The 21732-nt window shown below is 40.9% G+C and overlaps 1 protein-coding gene across 1 annotated transcript in view; it reads left to right on the top strand.

Moving 5' to 3' along the window:
* The window catches only part of LOC121378294 (SH2 domain-containing protein 4B-like), a 52652-nt gene that overhangs the window by 17463 nt on the left and 13457 nt on the right, over positions 1-21732 (top strand). Inside the window, exons 2-8 of the mRNA XM_041506397.1 lie at positions 8900-9019; positions 10275-10356; positions 14737-14893; positions 16007-16087; positions 16429-16543; positions 17634-17796; positions 20295-20460. Coding sequence (XP_041362331.1) covers positions 8921-9019; positions 10275-10356; positions 14737-14893; positions 16007-16087; positions 16429-16543; positions 17634-17796; positions 20295-20460 — 863 coding nt within the window. The 5' untranslated portion in view covers positions 8900-8920. The remainder of the gene's footprint in view (positions 1-8899; positions 9020-10274; positions 10357-14736; positions 14894-16006; positions 16088-16428; positions 16544-17633; positions 17797-20294; positions 20461-21732) is intronic.

The raw sequence follows: 21732 nt of genomic DNA on the forward strand, positions 1-21732 counted from the left end.
TTGTTTTATTAGCAGCAAGGGATCTTTTATATGCACCATCCCACAGACAGGATAGTACATACGACGGCCTTTGTTAAACCAGTTGTGGTGCACTGGCTGGAATGAGAAATAGCCCAATGGGTCCACCAACGGGGATTGATCCTAGACCGACCGTGCATCAAGTGAATGCTGTACCACTAGGCTATGTCCCGCCCCCACTCGTTAGGAAAGTGACGAATGGATCAGTTTACAGTGAAACATTTTAATACATTTGATTGGATGCTTCATGTCATTGTGCGGGGTGGGACTATGTGTATATGATATACGCCCCCACTCGTTAGGAAAGTGACGAATGGATCAGTTTACAGTGAAACATTTTAATACATTTGATTGGATGCTTCATGTCATTGTGCGGGGTGGGACTATGTGTATATGATATACGCCCCCACTCGTTAGGAAAGTGACGAATGGATCAGTTTACAGTGAAACATTTTAATACATTTGATTGGATGCTTCATGTCATTGTGCGGGGTGGGACTATGTGTATATGATATACGCCCCCACTCGTTAGGAAAGTGACGAATGGATCAGTTTACAGTGAAACATTTTAATACATTTGATTGGATGCTTCATGTCATTGTGCGGGGTGGGACTATGTGTATATGATATACGCCCCCACTCGTTAGGAAAGTGACGAATGGATCAGTTTACAGTGAAACATTTTAATACATTTGATTGGATGCTTCATGTCATTGTGCGGGGTGGGACTAGTGTATATGATATACGCCCCCACTCGTTAGGAAAGTGACGAATGGATCAGTTTACAGTGAAACATTTTAATACATTTGATTGGATGCTTCATGTCATTGTGCGGGGTGGGACTATGTGTATATGATATACGCCCCACTCGTTAGGAAAGTGACGAATGGATCAGTTTACAGTGAAACATTTTAATACATTTGATTGGATGCTTCATGTCATTGTGCGGGGTGGGACTATGTGTATATGATATACACCCTCACTCGTTAGGAAAGTGACGAATGGATCAGTTTACAGTAAAACGTTTTAATACATTTGATTGGATGCTTCATGTCATTGTGCGGGGTGGGACTATGTGTATATGATATATGCCCCCACTCGTTAGGAAAGTGACGAATGGATCAGTTTACAGTGAAACATTTTAATACATTTGATTGGATGCTTCATGTCATTGTGCGGGGTGGGACTATGTGTATATGATATACACCCTCACTCGTTAGGAAAGTGACGAATGGATCAGTTTACAGTAAAACGTTTTAATACATTTGATTGGATGCTTCATGTCATTGTGCGGGGTGGGACTATGTGTATATGATATACGCCCCCACTCATTAGAAAAGTGACGAATGGATCAGTTTACAGTAAACGTTTTAATACATTTGATTGGATGCTTCATGTCATTGTGCGGGGTGGGACTATGTGTATATGATATACGCCCCCACTCATTAGGAAAGTGACGAATGGATCAGTTTACAGTAAAACGTTTTAATACATTTGATTGGATGCTTCATGTCATTGTGCGGGGTGGGACTATGTGTATATGATATACGCCCCCACTCGTTAGGAAAGTGACGAATGGATCAGTTTACAGTAAAACGTTTTAATACATTTGATTGGATGCTTCATGTCATTGTGCGGGGTGGGACTATGTGTATATGATATACGCCCCCACTCGTTAGGAAAGTGACGAATGGATCAGTTTACAGTAAAACATTTTAATACATTTGATTGGATGCTTCATGTCATTGTGCGGGGTGGGACTATGTGTATATGATATACGCCCCCACTCGTTAGGAAAGTGACGAATGGATCAGTTTACAGTAAAACATTTTAATACATTTGATTGGATGCTTCATGTCATTGTGCGGGGTGGGATCGATCCCCGTCGGTGGACCCATTGGGCTATTTCTCGCTCCAGCCAGTGCACCATGACTGGTATACCAAAGACCATGGTATGTGCTATCCTGTCTATGGGATGATTGCTGCTTATCAAAAAGAGTAGTCCATGACAGTGAGTTTCCTCTCTCAATATCTGTGTGGTCCTTAACCATATGTCTGATGCATATAAGCGTAAATAAAATGTGTTGAGTGCGTTTTTAAATAAAACATTTCCTTCTTCATGTGATTGCTGACCTAGCACCAGTTCAGAAGAGTGATCGTTGTGTACGGCTTGTCTGGATTTTGCTCATGATTAAGATTTGTCTTGTTTAACGACACCACTAGAGCACATCAATTAATTAATCATCGGCTATAGGATGTCAAACATTTGACAGACAGTCATCAGAGGAAACCCGCTACATTTTTCCTAATGCAGAAAGTGATCTTTTATATGCACTTTCCCACAGACAGGAAAGCACATACCACAGCCTTTGACTTGCTCATGATAAAGACTGAATTAAGAATATTATCCTAGGTACACATCTCAGCTATCTGGACTGTCTGTCAGGATAGTCGTTAGTTGTTAATGATGAAGACTGAATTAAGTATGTTATCCTATAGTCCGTCCCACAGGGAATGCTTCTTTTCATCCTATGAAATTTACTGCAAGTTGTTTATTTCTGAGACGATTGTTATTTAAATTGGTCACAAAAATAGTGTTGTTTTTTTGTTTTTGTTTTTTTTTGTTCTTTCCAAAACACTGTTACGTTTCTTCTTACATCAAACCAAACTGAAATTATTTACAAAAAAAAACATTTGTGTAGGTGATGGGATGGACTATAGGTACACATCTCAGCTATCTGGACTGTCTGTCGGGGTAGTCATTACTTGTTAATGGCTAGTGAGGGAGAGAGAGGTCAGTGTAGTGCCCTTACATCTCCCCACTGAGCTGTTAAAACTTTCTCTGGGAGAGAACCGGTACCAGGATGTGAACCCAATACGTACCAGCCTTAATTCCGATGGCTTAACCACTACACCATGCATGAGCCTGACACCATCGCCTTGTCAATTAGTTTGATTTGGCAGCTTCACCTCTGAACACAAAGTCCTGAATGTCAGCTTTGTCAATTAGACTGTGATCACACTGCCGGGGAGAGCCGTGTGGACAAACACTGCCAGACCTCCAGGTCCGTGGATAATCAGGGAATTAATCTACAGAACGGGCTTGATGCTGTGTGTTCACTGGTGTCTGTCTGAGGCATAGATCTACAGGCAAACACAAGGTGCTGTGCTGATCTCCCAGATAAACACCCCCAGCTGCACAGATACACAGTCTACTGGAAGGGAGGTCCAACAGCTTCAGCTTGTAGACGGACATTGTATGAATGAATGTTTGACAACACCCCAGCACAACGCATACACGGATATTGGGTGGTGTAGCAGGGCTAGAAATGAAAAAAAAAATCTACATGCACCAGGTGCATGCTGAAAAAAAAGTTACATGCACCATTAAAAATTTGCATGCACCAAAAATAAGCCAACTTCGTTTTTGTTTTTTATACGAAGCTATTCAGAATTATTCGGCAATACCTATATTTATTTATTAACAGTACCGGAACGTTATACAACTGCATTTATTACTGATTCTTGATCAAATTTGAAAATTTCACCCAACGTAAACACCTTACAGAAATCTGTAATAGGCCTATTACAAAAACGTACGAATATTTGTGTTTTGTATTAAGCCAGTTATCAACTTTTTTAACTCGATAAGATCTGTTGGTATAATATAAATCAGCCTACGCAATTCGACGAGATAATAATCACTGGCTGACTTCGAGTCAACTACGCGAGTAACGCACCTGCACGTTCACAATCATCTGATCAAGTGCCCATATCGGAGGTCGAAAATGTTCAAGGCAGTTACGGTACTTTGTATTGATCACAAATCTGGCGGAGTTCAATTTGTCAGTGACGACAACAACTGTGTTATGTGCGTGGATAGCCCAAAGTCGATCTCGACCCACTTCCCTAATACCGTTCACGGATATAACCGAGATATTGCCGGCAATTTTTGCAAATATATTTGTTGTAAGTAGGATTATGGGATACAAAATGAATGCGCCCATAAGATAAAAGTTATCGTTTTCATGTGACGAACAGATTACGAAATGCATACGCAAAATTCAACAACTTGAGTCTGAATCGGGTAGACAACAGGATACTAGTATACGCAATACACAGTACTTGAAAAAAATTAGCATGCACCGCGTGCACCCAGTTTTAAAAGTTACATGCACACGCAAAAATCAGCATGCACCGGTGAATGTACTAACACTGCATTTCGAGCCCTGTGTAGTTGAACACATGACACTGTTAGCTGTGTGTTTAACTACATACACAGACATTAGCTGTGTCTAACTACACACACAGACATTAGCTGTGTCTAACTACGCACACAGACATTAGCTGTGTCTAACTACGCACACAGACATTAGCTGTGTCTAACTACGCACACAGACATTAGCTGTGTCTAGCTACGCACACAGACATTAGCTGTGTCTAGCTACACACAGACATTAGTTGTGTTTAACTACACACAGACATTAGCTGTGTCTAGCTACACACAGACATTAGTTGTGTTTAACTACACACAGACATTAGCTGTGTTTAACTACACACAGACATTAGCTGTGTTTAACTACACACATACATTAGCTGTGTTTAACTACACACAGACATTAGCTGTGTCTAGCTACACACAAAGACATTAGCTGTGTTTAACTACACACAGACATTAGTTGTGTTTAACTACACAGACATTAGCTGTGTCTAGCTACACACAAAGACATTAGCTGTGTGTCTAGCTACACTCAAAGACATTAGCTAGGGGGTGGGGGGGGGTATTGATGAGCACTGGTAATCGAGGTTGGGGGGGGGGGTGGGAAGGCATTGATGAGCACTGATAATCGTGGTTGGGGTGGGGGGTGGGGAGGCATTGATGAGCACAGGTAATCGTGGTTGGGGGTGGGGGGGGGGGGGGAAGTCTCAATACAGCAGTTAGAGTGATAACAACAAATTATCTAGACTAGTGAATACAAAACATGTCTGGTTTCCCACCCACCCCCACCCACACCCCCAAGTCCTGAAATAATCATACTTGTATGTTAGACACTAAAATAGTCACAGTTTGAAATGTGAAGAGATATTGTGAAACAGACATTTCTTTCTTTTGTTTGTAGCCAAACAAACAGTCAATATCTCTTTGGATACTTAAACAAATGGCTAATTTCTCAGGTGTGTGTGCAGGGGGGTAGAAACACTCAAACAAATTTGATCTTTTGTGATACATGTTTCAGTGGAGCATGAATCGACCACTTTAGAAACTTGGCTCCCCATAATCTAGATCCTCCCTTGGAAACTTGGCTTCCCATAATCTAGATCCTCCCTTGGAAACTTGGCTCCCCATAATCTAGATCCTTCCTTGAAAACTTGGCTCCACATAATCTAGATTCTCCCTTTAGAAACTTGGCTCCACATAATCTAGATTTTTTTTTTTTTTAATATTTATTTTCCCCATGTAGCTAGTCACAGATAGGTTAGCTGTATTTAGCTACCCACACAGATAGATACAGATTATGCAAAAAGTTATTCAGGGAGGATCTAGATTATGTGGAGCCAAGTTTCCAATTGAGGATCTAGATTCTGGGTGCCAAGTTTCCAAGGGAGGATCTAGATTATGGGGAGTCAAGTTTCTAAAGGGAGGATCTAGATTATGTGGAGCCATGTTTCCAAGGGAGGATCTAGATTATGGGGAGCCAAGTTTCTAAGTGGGGATCTAGGTTATGGGGAGCCATGTTTCCAAGGGAGGATCTAGATTATGGGGAACAAAGTTTCTAAGTGGGAATCTAGATTATGTGGAGCCAAGTTTCCAAGGGAGGATCTATGTTATGGGGAGCCAAGTTTCCAAGGGAGGATCTATATTATGTGGAGCCAAGTTTCCAAGTGGGAATCTATATTATGTGGAGCCAAGTTTCCAAGGGAGGATCTAGATTATGGGGAGCCAAGTTTCCAAGGGAGGATCTAGATTATGGGGAGCCAAGTTTCTAAAGGGAGGATCTAGATTATGGGGAGCCAAGTTTCCAAGGGAGGATCTAGATTATGGGGAGCCAAGTTTCTAAAGGGAGGATCTAGATTATCGGGAGCCAAGTTTCCAAGGGAGGATCTATATTATGTGGAGCCACATTTCTAAGTGGGAATATAACACTATATGACTATATAACATTATTATACAACAAATTAGATATATGTACTTGTATATAAATTATATTACTTTGATGTAAGGCCATTAATTCAAGGCTCCCCAACCTTGACATGGTCAGAATGGACTGGGGAAAATAAATATTAAAAAAAAAAAAAATCTAGATTATGTGGAGCCAAGTTTCTAAAGGGGGGATCTAGATTATGTGGAGCCAAGTTTTCAAGGAAGGATCTAGATTATGTGGAGCCAAGTTTCCAAGGGAGGATCTAGATTATGGGGAGCCAAGTTTCTAAAGGGGTCGATTCATGCTCCACTGAAACATGTATCACAAAAGATCAAATTTGTTTGAGTGTTTCTACCCCCCTGCACACACACCTGAGAAATTAGCCATTTGTTTAAGTATCCAAAGAGATATTGACTGTTTGTTTGGCTACAAACAAAAGAAAGAAATGTCTGTTTCACAATATCTCTTCACATTTCAAACTGTGGCTATTTTAGTGTCTAACATACAAGTGTGATTATTTCAGCACTTGGGGGTGTGAGTGGGGGTGGGTGGTGGGGGAAACCAGACATGTTTTGTATTCACTAGTCTAGATAATTTGTTGTTATCACTCTTAACTGCTGTATTGAGACTCCCCCCCACCCCCAACCACGATTACCTGTGCTCATCAGTGCCTCCCCACCCCCCACCCCCAAACCACTATTTCCAGTGCTCATCAATGCCTCCCCATCCCCCACCCCAACCACGATTATAAGTGCTTATCAATGCCTTCCCACCCCAACCTCGATTACCAGTGAGCATCAATACCCCCTCACCCCCCACCCCAACCACAATTACCAGTGCTCATCAATGCCTCACCACCCCCACCCCCAACCACGATTACCAGTGCTCATCAATGCCTCCCCACCCCCCACCCCTCACCCCAACCACTATTTCCAGTGCTCATCAATGCCTCCCCAACCCCCCCACCCCCAACCACTATTTCCTGTGCTCATCAATGCCTCCCCACCCCCGATCCCCAACCACTATTTCCGGTACTCATCAATGCCTCCCCACCCCCACCCCCACCCCCAACCACTATTTCCAGTACTCATCAATGCCTCCCCACCCCCCGCCCCCAACCACTATTTGCAGTGCTCATCAATGCCTCCCCACCCCCCACCCCCAACCACTATTTCCAGTGCTTAGGGACATCTTAACACCTTGTTAAATCAGGAAATTTTGGGTTGTGAAACATTCTAGAGAATGAGAGAAGAAACCCACTGAATTAAAGGTTAACTTTATGATAAAGTTATCAGTTATGAGCTGTATGGTTTAAATGTATTTCACTGTATAGTTTGTGTTCCCAATAACAAGTAAAATGTGATATTCCTACTTTTGTTTTCACATAAGTGCGCAGCTAAGCATCTTGCAAAATACCTACACTAAATGTTCTTTATCTGAAAACAAGGACGCCTTATACAGGACATCATTTTAATGCTTTCAGTATACATGTACTGGTACACTACACCCAGAGCAAACAAGTTAGGTCACAGTTTTAAAAAAAAAATGTTTTATTTAACAACACCACTAGAACACATTGATTTATAATCATCAGCTATTGTTATGTCAAACATTTAGTAATTTTGACATGTAGTCTTAGAAAGGAAACCCGCTATATTTTTCCATTAGTAGCAAGGGATCTTTTATATGCACCATCCCACAGACAGGATGACACATACCACAGCCTTTGATATACCAGTCGTGGTGCACTATCTTGAATGAGAAATAGCCCAATGGAGCCACCGACAGGAATCGATCCTAGACCAACCACACATCAGGCGGCCAAATTTATCACTAGGCTATGTCCCACCCCTATGCACTACGTCATTATTCAAGAGAGTTTAATAACTCTTGGTTCGTTTTCCTTGGAGCCAAATGGCAATTTTAATGCAGGATATTTAATATTTTAAAATAAAATTGAATTAGCCTTTACTGGAAATGACAACACATGTAATATCATCTCCTGATATTTGACTACTGGCAAAACATTTTTATAAAGTTAACTTTTAAATAAAAGGTGGGAAAAGATGTGAGGGGGGTAATATTCTGTTCTTGAAATGGTGTTTTTCATTTTGCCATTTGACCACTCCATTAATCTTTAAGCATTTACCATTCTTGTAAAATTGATTGAATTATCATTTCTAGCAAAGCATATTTTATTTTGTAATTTTATTTATTTATTTATTTATTCAATAAACCTTAAAATGGTTATATGCAAACCAAAATATATTTTGCAATTTGTTTTTGGTGTAACCCCTTTTCAGTTTATGCAAATTTGCATGAATTATTATCTAATTAGTGCAAGGTGCACATTAAGTCAATACTTTTCTTAATGTGCAGGCTGAGTTGCTTCCCTCTATGTAGCAAATTTAAAATGGCTGGCATATGTTTAATGTTGTCATTGGAAGATTTGTTTTGTTAATATTGATGTAAGTACTTCAATCAGGATTTAGTGAGTATAGTAGGTTATACGTGTTTGGTTTGTGTGTTCATTTGTTATACTACTTCAGTTAAGAAACAGTTGAAACATAGTGCCACAAGTTTTGAATACCAGTTATATATAGGGTATGTAATAATATTCAGATGTAGAAAGAATCACACTTCATTCGGACTATCATCTAATGTGATCATGTTCATAATCAATAATAATATTTTAATAATCTTCCGTTTGATTGAGTTTTTAAATGTTGTTGTTGTAGATGTAACGTGATCACGACACAATGTTGCAGCAGATTTTACGAGACATGACGATAGACCCGGAGCTGCTTGCTGAGCTTTCGGAGGAACAGAAACAAATTCTCTTTGTCAAGATGAGGGAGGTAACTCTGTCGTTTGACTTCTAAATCCTGTCTCTTTGTCAAGATGAGGGAGGTAACTGTCGTTTGACTTGTAAATCCTGTCTGTCAAGATGAGGGAGGTAACTCTGTCGTTTGACTTGTAAATCCTGTCTCTTTGTCAAGATGAGGGAGGTAACTGTATTGTTTGACTTCTAAATCCTGTCTCTTTGTCAAGATGAGGGAGGTAACTATCGTTTGACTTCTAAATCCTGTCTCTTTGTTAAGATGAGGGAGGTAATTCTGTCATTTGACTTCTAAATCCTGTCTGTTTGTCAAGATGAGAGAGGTAATTCTGTCATTTGAATTCTAAATCCTGTCTGTCAAGATGAGGGATGTAATTCTGTCATTTGAATTCTAAATACTGTCTTTGTCAAGATGAGAGAGGTAATTCTGTCATTTGACTTCTAAATCCTGTCTCTTAGTCAAGATGAGGGAGGTAATTCTGTCATTTGACTTCTAAATCCTGTCTCTTAGTCAAGATGAGGGAGGTAATTCTGTCATTTGAATTCTAAATCCTGTCTCTTTGTCAAGATGAGGGAGGTAATTGTCATGTTAATTAATTAATTGGAAACAGACACAAGTCTTGTTTGTTAATTTCATATTTTAATTAAAATTGTAAATGGAAATTGATTTTGTTTTAAAAATTATGGAAGTAATTGCCATTCTAAGTTAATGAGTTAGATTAAACATTTAATCGTTACATTGAGGTGGTTAATTGCCATTCTAAGTTAATGAGTTAGATTAAACATTTAATCGTTACATTGAGGTGGTTAATTGCCATTCTAAGTTAATGAGTTAGATTAAACATTTAATCGTTACATTGAGGTGGTTAATTGCCATTCTAAGTTAATGAGTTAGATTAAACATTTAATCGTTACATTGAGGTGGTTAATTGCCATTCTAAGTTAATGAGTTAGATTAAACATTTAATCGTTACATTGAGGTGGTTAATTGCCATTCTAAGTTAATGAGTTAGATTAAAGATTTAAACATTTAGGTCGTTACATCTAAGTTAATGGTTACATTGAGGTGGTTAATTGCCATTTAGATGATGTACCATTCACGCTTCTGTGTGAACTGAAGCCTAATTTTTTTAATTAAACTTTTGTTGTATATATCAATCACTCCTAATGATATCTGCCATATGTCGTTGACTTTGTTGGTTTATACCTTGCTGAATATTGGAAATGGTTTGGTGACCTTGAACTTGCTGATGATGAACTGGTTGATATTTCAGGAGCAGATCCGGCGTTACGAAGAGTGGGCAGAGGAAGGAGACCATAAGAAAGCAAACAAACCAGGCAAGCCATCCAAACCAGGTATTATAAAAGTTTTTAGGCATTTCCGCTATTATAGAACAATAATAAAATATACACATACATGACATTTGATGTACATATCAGTCATACGGTATTCATTGAAATAGGAGAAAATCTGAATCCATCAAGTCAGATTGATTTTACGACAGATCACACCTCAGTCAACTACCGTATATCTTTGCCTGTAAGTCGATCTCGGCTGTAAGTCGAGTCCTTAATTTCAAGCCCTGAATTTTTTTTTTTATTGACCCATTTATAAGTCGACCCATGAAAAACAACTTATAAATACTGAAGTATTTCTTATTTTCAGCACATGAGAACAGTAATGTACAATATTTAAACAAAAGAAAATTATTTTACAAACTTCGGTTTTCATGTTTTGTACATCGCAGTATTCCAATCAAAGCACATAGCATCAGAACAAAATATTCCCTTAGTAGATAGTGAAAGCTGTTTGTCTGTTACCGTATGGCACTGTACAGCATGGTTTTGTGCACAGACAACAACTTTATTTATCAACACTGACAACATATCATTACGATAAAACTGAAAGTATCATCAGTTAATCACATGTTTTGCTGCCATATTAATATATGTAAGGAGGATAGATTGTTGCTCCAGTGCACTGCAGAGACCAGACTAAGCTATTTTAAGGGAAAGCTCATTAATATTCATGAAGCTAATCATCGACAAAAGATTGTTTGAACAACGATTAATGCCAGTGACCAGATTTCAAAATAAACTCATGTAGTTAGTATTGTTTACATTTTTGTTATTAGTGATGGCTGTTATTTTAACTAAGTGGACTGCTGTCTTGGCATGTGAATGAAATCGCCCGCCTTTTCGCATAACCAAAACCGTCTAATTGCAAAAAAAATAGATTATAAAAAATAAATCTCTTAAATTAACATATTTTGGGGTGAAATTGTTTTACCGTTTTATAAGTCAACCCCCCAAGTTATAAAATAATTTTTTGGTTAAAACAATTCAACCTATAGGCGAAGATATATGGTATCATTGAACTGTATCTCTGCTTATTTAAGAGTAAGCAGGTTTGTTGAGTACTTCTCAAAACAGTGACACTAATCTGTGCTGTAGTCCAAATGCTGTTCTGTAAAAACTTGCATATAAAAGATCTCTTGTTGGTATTAGTAGCAGTAACCTGTGCAGTTTCAAATATGCAACCAATCCAACCAGACGTTGTCGAGTGCGCTGTGCAATTACCCCCCCCACCTGGGGGGACTAATTGCTACTTATGGAAGCCTGATTGAGTATCGCGTCTCGTACACCGGGTCACGGGCAACCGTGACCTTGGTGTACGGAGATCGCATACAGAAGAAAGGAAGGTGGAGGAAAAGGAGACGTGCCCCAACGGCGGCGCAGGGGGGGTCAAAACCGGTGGCTAAACCGCCGGCGGCGACTCCTTCTGTTAGACCGCCCAACGCCACTCAACCGAGGAAGACGACCAAGATGGAAGAGGTTCCGGCCCCGGCTGTCTCGGCTTCTGTCCCTCAGGAAGATGACGAATTGGACGAGCTTGACACAGCCATCTGTGTCACCCCGTTCAATCGGCCACCTGCACCAGTTCCTACTCAAGCGCCTCCGGATGTGTCGCCGATCCAGTCGACGACACCCGTTGAGGCGCAGGCCCGGAAAGAACCCGTTGTGAAGAGGAGGAAGGCGAACACTCCTCCAAGTGCCACTCCAGCCAGGCCAAGTCGCCCCTCTCAACCGCCGCAGCCGGGGACAGAACCAGTGGAGCAGTGGTCACTGCAGGCCGGCCGTCTCCAACAGCGCTACCAACAGCTGGTCAAGACTAATCTCACGGACGTACGTCTACTGATGAGTCATCCAAAAGAGCAGGCATACCAACCTCTACCAGACGGACTCAACGAGGGGGAATTCGCGGTGCACCGACTCAAGATGCGGGAGGGACAAAGCGCTGTGTGCGTAACCATCCGCCGAAACGGAAGATTCAATCAAGGTCTGCTGCTATCGGAGATGGACAACCCGACATTACATCGTGTCCTCAAAACCGTCGCGGGTCCTCACTACCGTCCAATCACCAAGTCCTTAGCAGACTCCGATTACCGGCAGTTCCTCCAGCATCTCGAGATCACCGACTACATCGGATCCCCCTAGACACCAACCTTTCCTAGGACAGGTATCAACCTCTTTTTTTGGGGCTAGTTAGACTTTAAACGTTTTGGAAGCAGTTCAAAATTCTTATGTTTATTTTTTTTATAAGTAGTCTAACGCATTTTACTTTGGCGCCCGTTCAATTGCTCAAAATCACCTTAAAAACCTTTTGGCTGAGCAGTCTTAACTATTTTGGGTTAAATTTTAGAGTCCGGACATGTATTTGGATGCAGCTACTCTTTGTAGACTTAGGTAAAATACAGGCTTCACCGAGGAATCGAAATTCAGCCAATCAGAGCACGGCTCCCACTCGGTGTACTTCAAGTTTGCGAAGTGTCTGCTATTTGGTCCGCGCTCGCGTTGACCTTACTAAATGGCTTTTTTCCAAATTCCGCCCACCTCAAACTTACCCCCCCCCTCCTGCTCCGGAGTTAGTCACTGGCGAAGTCAGAGGCTAAATCCGTGGTGGGCGTGCTTGAACCTTCGTGGATAGGGGCACGTTAATAGAGTTTCCAGTCCAGTCCAGTAACCTGTGTGGCAGCTGCAGGTTTCGTTCCCCAGTATCTAGAGTAAGTTTTCAAAATAGCTGTATGTTCATGTTCTTACTGTGAGGATGACTATCCTGAGTTTGCTGTAATTGTTAAGATGCTGCCAACTAACAGAGACTTTTTAACGACTGTAATTACATATTCAATATATAGTGTTCTGCATAAAGTATCAGTCGCTGTATTTTAAATGTAATTCTGATCGTCCTAGTGTTTGTACTATAAGTCAAACTTCATTTTATTTTCCAATATATATTTTTCATACATATGCAATTATTGGGAGATCAAATCCAGTTTTACTTGCAAACATTAGGATGATCAAAAACACATTAAATATACAGACACTGATATTCTAAACCAGAAAATATATTTATTATGTAATTTTAGTCGTTTAAAAAGTAAGAAACGTCACAGCAGCAAACACGAATAGGCCCTTTAATTAATATAGTGAATAAAATATGCAGTTTGCTGACACTGACCTATTGACCTCTGTGACAACTAGTGCACCATACTATTAACTACACACATACTACTTGTTACTATGTATTAGCTGATTGGCCTGGATTGGTGACATGTTGATTGATGGATGTTAGCTAAGTGATCATCTTGTAATTAGGTCAGTGTTCTTAAACTGACCGGTATGTCAACAGGTGTTCCCGTTAATGATAATGTAGTAACAGGCCTCTCCATTTGAAAATAGCATGAGAGCTGTTATAATTCCATGCAAGAGATTTTAAAGAAGGAGACGTTTTCCACATATAGTGAAACTCATCTAAACTGGACACCCTTGAGATCAAAGTAAAATGTCTGGCTTTATGGGGGGTCCAGTTTAGAGAGGCTCTGTTCTGTATTGATATTTAATAAGGGACTGTGAAAAAACGTCCTGTTTGAGGGGATTCTGGTTTGCAGAGTGTCCTGTTATGAGGGGATTCTGGTTTACAGAGTGTCCTGTTATGAGGGAATTCTGGTTTACAGTGTCCTGTTTTGAGAGAATTCTGGTTTACAGTGTGTCCTGTTATGAGGGGATTCTGGTTTACAGAGGGTCCTGTTTTGAGGGGATTCTTATTTACAGAGTGTCCTGTTTTGAGGGGATTCTGGTTTACAGAGGGTCCTGATATGAGGGGATTCTGGTTTACAGAGGGTCCTGTTTTGAGAGAATTCTGATTTACAGAGTGTCCTGTTTTGAGAGAATTCTGGTTTACAGAGTGTCCTTATCTAGGGGATTCCGGTTTACAGAGTGTCCTGTTATGAGGGGATTCTGGTTTACAGAGGGTCCTGTTAAGAGGGGATTCTGGTTTACAGTTTCCTGTTATGAGGGGATTCTGGTTTACAGAGTGTCCTGTTTTGAGAGAATTCTGGTTTACAGAGTGTCCTGTTATGAGGGGATTCTGGTTTACAGAGGGTCCTGTTATGGGGGGATTCTGGTTTACAGAGGGTCCTGTTATGAGGGGATTCTGGTTTACAGAGTGTACTGTTTTGAGAGAATTCTGGTTTACAGAGTGTCCTGTTATGAGGGGATTCTGGTTTACAGAGGGTCTGGTTATGAGGGGATTCTGGTTTACCGTAATACCAACATGAAGAGTTGTTGAAGTTCAGTATTTTATGTATAATGCTGATTTGCTGACAACGTAAGAGTGAAGATTGTGTGTTGTTTAGTTAACATTGTTTATACTCTTACGTCAATTATTGTTCCCAGGCCACAGGAATGTCAATTTCCTGAAGGGCCTGGATGGTCAGCCGTGGGTGTGGGTGATGGGCGACCACAAGAATGACTGGACAATTGAGCAGATTCTCGAGGAGGAAGCGCAGGCGAAAGCTCTGCGACAGGCCGAGAAAGAAGCCGAGGAAATCAGGTATGCAACTCATTGTCATGGTAACCTACAGTGTAGAGGTACCACTCTGGTAGTTTTTGTCTCACCTCAATGAAAGTTTGTTTTGAGCCCATTGATTTATTAATCATCGGCTGTTGGATCTGAAACTCTTCTATGAAGTAAAAAGCTAAGATATAGGCATTACCTTTCTTGTGGCAAGAACGACATAAATTTTTGCATTTAGTTCAATGTTAAAGCTTTTCATTTATGCTTCATTTTTCGCCAGCTATAAGTCCTAGATCAATGACATCTGGTTTGTAGTTTGAATGTTCATTACAACTTCTTTTGTAAAATGTATTGAATATTTTTTTTTAGCCCAGCAGTTACTCATAACAGGGAAATTATTTTTCATATTTTCTCAGTGAGAAACATTCTTCATTGGTATAATGATTTGATGCTTACAAACCAATGACTTTGTCGGTACTAACCAGCCTCGGTGGCGTCGTGGCAGGCTATCTGTCTACAGGCTGGTAGGTACTGGGTTCGGATCCCAGTCGAGGCATGGAATTTTTAATCCAGATACCAACTCCAAACCCTGAGTGAGCAAGACTCAATGGGTAGGTGTAAACCACTTGCACCGACCAGTGATCCATAACTGGTTCAACAAAGGCCATGGTTTGTGCTATCCTGCCTGTGGGAAGCGCAAATAAAAGATCCCTTGCTGCCTGTCGAAAAAAGAGTAGCCTATGTGGCGACAGCGGGTTTCCTCTTCAAAACAGTGTCAAAATTACCATATGTTTGACGTCCAATAGCCAATGATAAGATAAAAAATCAATGTGCTCTAGTGGCGTCGTTAAATAAAACAAACTTTACTTTTGTCGGTACTAAATCACATCATTATGATTTAGCAAACACTAAATGACATATATAGTTTAAAGCATTTGCGGTTACAGCTGTCTTTTTTCAGTGTTATTATCCTATTTATAGACTCTTTTTTTTATTCCATTTAAAAAAATAAATAAATTAAAGTTTAAATGGTTTTTTTTAATATGTACTGAGATAAACATCTTATGGATGTTCTGTCAGTGACACCAAATAGGTTTATGGTTAGCAAGACATTTAATTGTATATAGATCTTGTTTCCACTGTTGACAGGAAGCGGGAAGACGAAGAAACGAAGAGACGAATTGCTGAAAAGAAGAAACGTCTTGAAGAGGAAGAGAAAGCTTTACGCAAGTGAGTTCTCTCCCTTTAAAGTGCGAGAGTCTGGAAAATACAGAAAACTGCTTTTACTTCTGCTTCATACTCATATGTAGGTCATTAAGTTCAATGCAAACAAGTATAAAACTGTGTTTGCAGTTGTTTAGACTGTTTCTGGTTGTCTAGATTGAGTTTGCAGTTATGAAGACTGAATATCTGGTTGTCTAGACTATGTTTGTGGTTGTCTAGACTGTTTCTGGTTGTCTAGATTGAGTTTGCAGTTGTCTAGACTGTGTTTCTGGTTGTCTAGACTGAGTTTGCAGTTGTCTAGACTGTGTTTGTGGTATGAAGACTGACTATCTGGTTGTGTGTTGCAGGAAACAGCAGGAGGAAGCATTGTACCAGAGCATCAAGGAGGCGAGGTTAGCAGCCGAAAAACTGGAAGAAGAGAAGAAAAAACGTGAGGCAGAAGATAAACTGGAAGATTTGAGGGTGAGAGATTTCACTGAGGATTCAAGGAGAGATGAGATAAGATTTGTGCCTTCAGATTGAAATTCTGGGTGTTTAGGGGCACACTGTCATTCATGCCCCTCAGATTGAAATTCTGGGTGTTTAGGGGCACACTGTCATTCATGCCCCTCAGATTGAAATTCTGGGTGTTTAGGGGCACACTGTCATTCATGCCCCTCAGATTGAAATTCTGGGTATTTAAGGGCACACTGTCATTCATGCCCCTCAGATTGAAATTCTGGGTGTTTAGGGGCACACTGTCATTCATGCCCCTCAGATTGAAATTCTGGGTGTTTAGGGGCACACTGTCATTCACGCCCTCAGATTGAAATTCTGGGTGTTTAGGGGCACACTGTCATTCATGCCCCTCAGATTGAAATTCTGGGTGTTATGGGGCACACTGTCATTCATGCCCCTCAGATTGAAATTCTGGGTGTTATGGGGCACACTGTCATTCACGCCCTCAGATTGAAATTCTGGGTGTTTTAGGGGCACACTGTCATTCACGCCCTCAGATTGAAATTCTGGCTGTTTAGGGGCACAATCTCACAGGATTACACAACTTTAAATTTGCATGCACTTCCATTCAGTTACATGGTTAACCATTGCATTATAACATTAAAAGTGCAAAATTCAAGATCGTCATAACTTTAATCACTATGCAAATATGATTTGTGTAACCAAACAATCAGTTACCTATAGTCCACCCCATTCTCTTAAAAAAATATTTTAAAAAATAATTTCAGTTTGGTTTGAGGTAAAAAGAAAAGTAAAAGTGTTTTGGAAATAACAAAAAAATTAAAATGTTGTGTCTTATTTAGAAAACAATCGGCTCAGAAATAAATAACTTGTAGTAAATTCCATAGTATGAAAAAAGATGTTTGCTGTGGGAAGGACCACATGTGTATAGATGAAGATGACGTAAACTGAGTTTTGGTTACTTAAGATTTTGAAATACTGTCCCCTGTACTAACTCGCACCCATCCGATTGAATTTCTAGGTATATAGGGGCACACTCTTCAAAATGAAAAGTGTGAAACAACTGTTGTTAATACATGAATTGTGTGTTCAGATTTCTGACGCCGAGCTTCGTCGCCGGACCGTGGAAAAGATGGACCGCGTGAAGCAGCGGCGGAGCAGCGAGATCTACATCCAGTGGAAGGAGATGCGGCACCAGCTGGAGTTGTCTGCCCTGAAGAGCAGTGTCGAGGTCGACGCCAGCTGGGTGGAACAAGGTTTGTTATAGAGCCGCCGACTCAGAACATGATAACGTGACCAAAATACCTTTCTTAGCAAGGGAGATTTTATATGCACTATCCCACAGACAGGATAACACATACCATGGCCTTTGATATACCAGTTGTGGTGCACTGGCTGGAACAAGAAATAATCGAATGGTCTCACTGATGGGAATCGATCCCAAACCGACCACACATGAAGTGAATGCTTCACCACTTTGCTATGTCCCACGGTTTTTTCATTTCTTGTTTATCTATTTTTTTTTTTATGAAATACTCAATTATCTGCTATACTCAAATACATACATGTTAAATGACAGTAAAATTGATATGTATGAAGAGAGTAAATACAAAAATATTGTAGGAATATGTTAAATGTATCAAAATACACCAGATTTACTTACACATTGATTTACCAACAAACACCAAATTTATTCAAGTTTTTTAATCTGTGTCAAGTGGCTGTGTTGAGATAGTGTCTTGACATGGCTTTTTTTTAATCTGTGTCAAGTGCCTGTGTTGAGATAGTGTCTTGACATGGCTTTTTTTAATGTGTCAAGTGCCTGTGTTGAGATAGTGTCTTGACATGGCTTTTTTTAATGTGTCAAGTGCCTGTGTTGAGATAGTGTCTTGACATGGCTTTTTTTAATGTGTCAAGTGCCTGTGTTGAGATAGTGTCTTGACATGGCTTTTTTTTTAATCTGTCAAGTGCCTGTGTTGAGATAGTGTCTTGACATGGCTTTTTTTTAAATCTCTGTCAAGTGCCTGTGTTGAGATAGTGTTTTGACATGGCTTTTTTTAATGTGTCAAGTGCCTGTGTTGAGATAGTGTCTTGACATGGCTGTTTTTAATGTGTCAAGTGCCTGTGTTGAGATAGTGTCTTGACATGGCTTTTTTTAATGTGTCAAGTGCCTGTGTTGAGATAGTGTCTTGACATGGCTTTTTTTTAATCTGTGTCAAGTGCCTGTGTTGAGATAGTGTCTTGACATGGCTTTTTTTTAATCTGTGTCAAGTGCCTGTGTTGAGATAGTGTCTTGACATGGGTTTTTTTAATGTGTCAAGTGCCTGTGTTGAGATAGTGTCTTGACATGGCTTTTTTTAATGTGTCAAGTGCCTGTGTTGAGATAGTGTCTTGACATGGCTTTTTTTTAAATCTCTGTCAAGTGCCTGTGTTGAGATAGTGTCTTGACATGGCTTTTTTTTAAATCTCTGTCAAGTGCCTGTGTTGAGATAGTGTTTTGACATGGCTTTTTTTAATGTGTCAAGTGCCTGTGTTGAGATAGTGTCTCGACATGGCTGTTTTTAATCTCTGTCTAGTGTCTGTGTATCTTTTAACCTCTTTCGCTGTCTACCTCCACATCTTAGTCCTTGTTTCTCTGACCACAACATATACTTGTCTCCTCTTGACCTGACTCAGAATTTTAAATTGATCACTACCAGCCTCGGTGGTATCATTGTTAAGCCATCGGACATACGGCTGGTAGGTACAGGGTTCACAGCCCGGTACTGGCTCCCACCCAGAGCAAGTTTTAATGACTCAATGGGCAGGTGTAAGACTACTACATCCTCTTCTCTCTCACTAACAACTAACTCAAGGAGGTGTGTGCCCAGGACAGTCTGCTTAAACCGTAACTGGATATAAGCACGAAATTAAGTTGAAATGAATAAATGACATTGATTACTAATGTAATCATTTACCGCGGTATTCGTCTCCAGATAAGATTTGAATTTCGGTGTCCGGGGTATGCCAGACAAATTTGTAGGTGATTCCACATAAATTTATACAATTAAATTTGAAGAGTTAATATCAAAAACAATATTTTTCCATTTTTCAGATTTTAGAGTTAATAGTAAAGGTAAACTGATGATAATAGTTTTAATACAGCTCAACAGTACAGCAGTAAAGTTTCTGACAAAAACACAATCTATACTCATTGACCAGGATGTTAAAACAGCTTTGTGTGATTATTACTCTACGTCATGTTGCAAGGTTTTACATATTTTTATCAAAATGACATAAATAGATATCATGAAAACATTACTAATCCTAGCATGGAACGTGGCTGTATTCAGAAACACCACACACTGCTTTATAAGAACCGAGTACCTTTAAATGTATTATTCGCATTTCGGGGGGTGCAGGATTTAGCTCAGTCGGTTGAGTGCTTGTTTGAGGTGTTTGCATTGCAGGATCGAACCACCTCGGTGGATCCATTCAGCTGATTGGGTTTTTTCTCGTTCCAACCAGTGCACCACAACTGGACACAGGCCATGGTATGTGCTTTCCTGTCAGTGGGAAAGTGCATGTAAAAGATCCCTTGCTGCATTAGGAAAAATGTAGCGGGTTTCCTCTGATGACTACATGTCAGAATTACCAAATGTTTGACATCCAATAGCCGATAATTAATTAATCAATGTGCTCCAGTGGTATTGTTAAACAAAACAAACAAACATATTCTAATTTCATTTTTTTTCTTTTCTTGTTTTCCTCACAGAGAAGAAGTCGAAGACTGCTGAGAAAAAGATGCGCGAGCTCGCTCAGACTGCTAGAGAAGAATACCGCGCCTCTTTGAGACGAACTAAGAAATTAATTGATGCTGCCAAAATGTTTGGTCAGAATAACAGTAACACGGGCAGCGTGAAGCCTCCATTACCACCCAAGTATGTCAGCTTGTTAGAGGGACATTCGTGGGGGGAGGTGTAGCTTGTAAGATGTAGTTAGAGGGACATTCATGGGGGGGGAGGTGTGGCTCGTAAGATGTAGTTAGAGGGAAATTCATGGGGGGGAGGTGTGGCTCGTAAGATGTAGTTAGAGGGACATTCATGGGGGGAGGTGTGGCCCCGTAAGATGTAGTTAGATGGACATTCATGGGGGGGAGGTGTGGCTCGTAAGATGTAGTTAGAGGGACATTCATGGGGGGGAGGTGTGGCTCGTAAGATGTAGTTAGAGGGACATTCATGGGGGGGAGGTGTGGCTCGTAAGATGTAGTTAGAGGGACATTCATGGGGGGGAGGTGTGGCTCGTAAGATGTAGTTAGAGGGACATTCATGGGGGGAGGTGTGGCTCGTAAGATGTAGTTAGAGGGACATTCATGGGGGGGAGGTGTGCTCGTAAGATGTAGTTAGAGGGACATTCATGGGGGGAGTGTGGCTCGTAAGATGTAGTTATAGGGACATTCATGGGGGGGGAGGTGTGGCTCGTAAGATGTAGTTAGAGGGACATTCATGGGGGGGAGGTGTGGCTCGTAAGATGTAGTTAGAGGAACATTCATGGGGGGAGGTGTGGCCCCGTAAGATGTAGTTAGAGGGACATTCATGGGGGGGAGGTGTGGCTCGTAAGATGTAGTTAGAGGGACATTCATGGGGGGGAGGTGTGGCTCGTAAGATGTAGTTAGAGGGACATTCATGGGGGGGGGGAGGTGTGCTTGTAAGATGTAGTTAGAGGGACATTCATGGGGGGAGGTGTGGTTCGTAAGATGTAGTTAGAGGGACATTCATGGGGGGAGGTGTGGCCCGTAAGATGTAGTTACAGGGACATTCATGGGGGGAGGTGTGGCCCGTAAGATGTAGTTAGAGGGACATTCACGGGGGGAGGTGTGGCCCGTAAGACGTAGTTAGAGGGACATTCACGGGGGGAGGTGTGGCCCGTAAGACGTAGTTAGAGGGACATTCACGGGGGGAGGTGTGGCCCGTAAGATGTAGTTAGAGGGACATTCACGGGGGGAGGTGTGGCCCGTAAGACGTAGTTAGAGGGACATTCACGGGGGAGGTGTGGCCCGTAAGATGTAGTTAGAGGGACATTCACGGGGGGGAGGTGTGGCCCGTAAGACGTAGTTAGAGGGACATTCACGGGGGGGAGGTGTGGCCCGTAAGATGTAGTTAGAGGGACATTCACGGGTGGGAGGTGTGGCCCGTAAGATGTAGTTAGAGGGA

The sequence above is a fragment of the Gigantopelta aegis genome, chromosome 8, assembly GCF_016097555.1.
Source record: "Gigantopelta aegis isolate Gae_Host chromosome 8, Gae_host_genome, whole genome shotgun sequence".
Taxonomy (NCBI): Eukaryota; Metazoa; Mollusca; class Gastropoda; order Neomphalida; family Peltospiridae; genus Gigantopelta; species Gigantopelta aegis.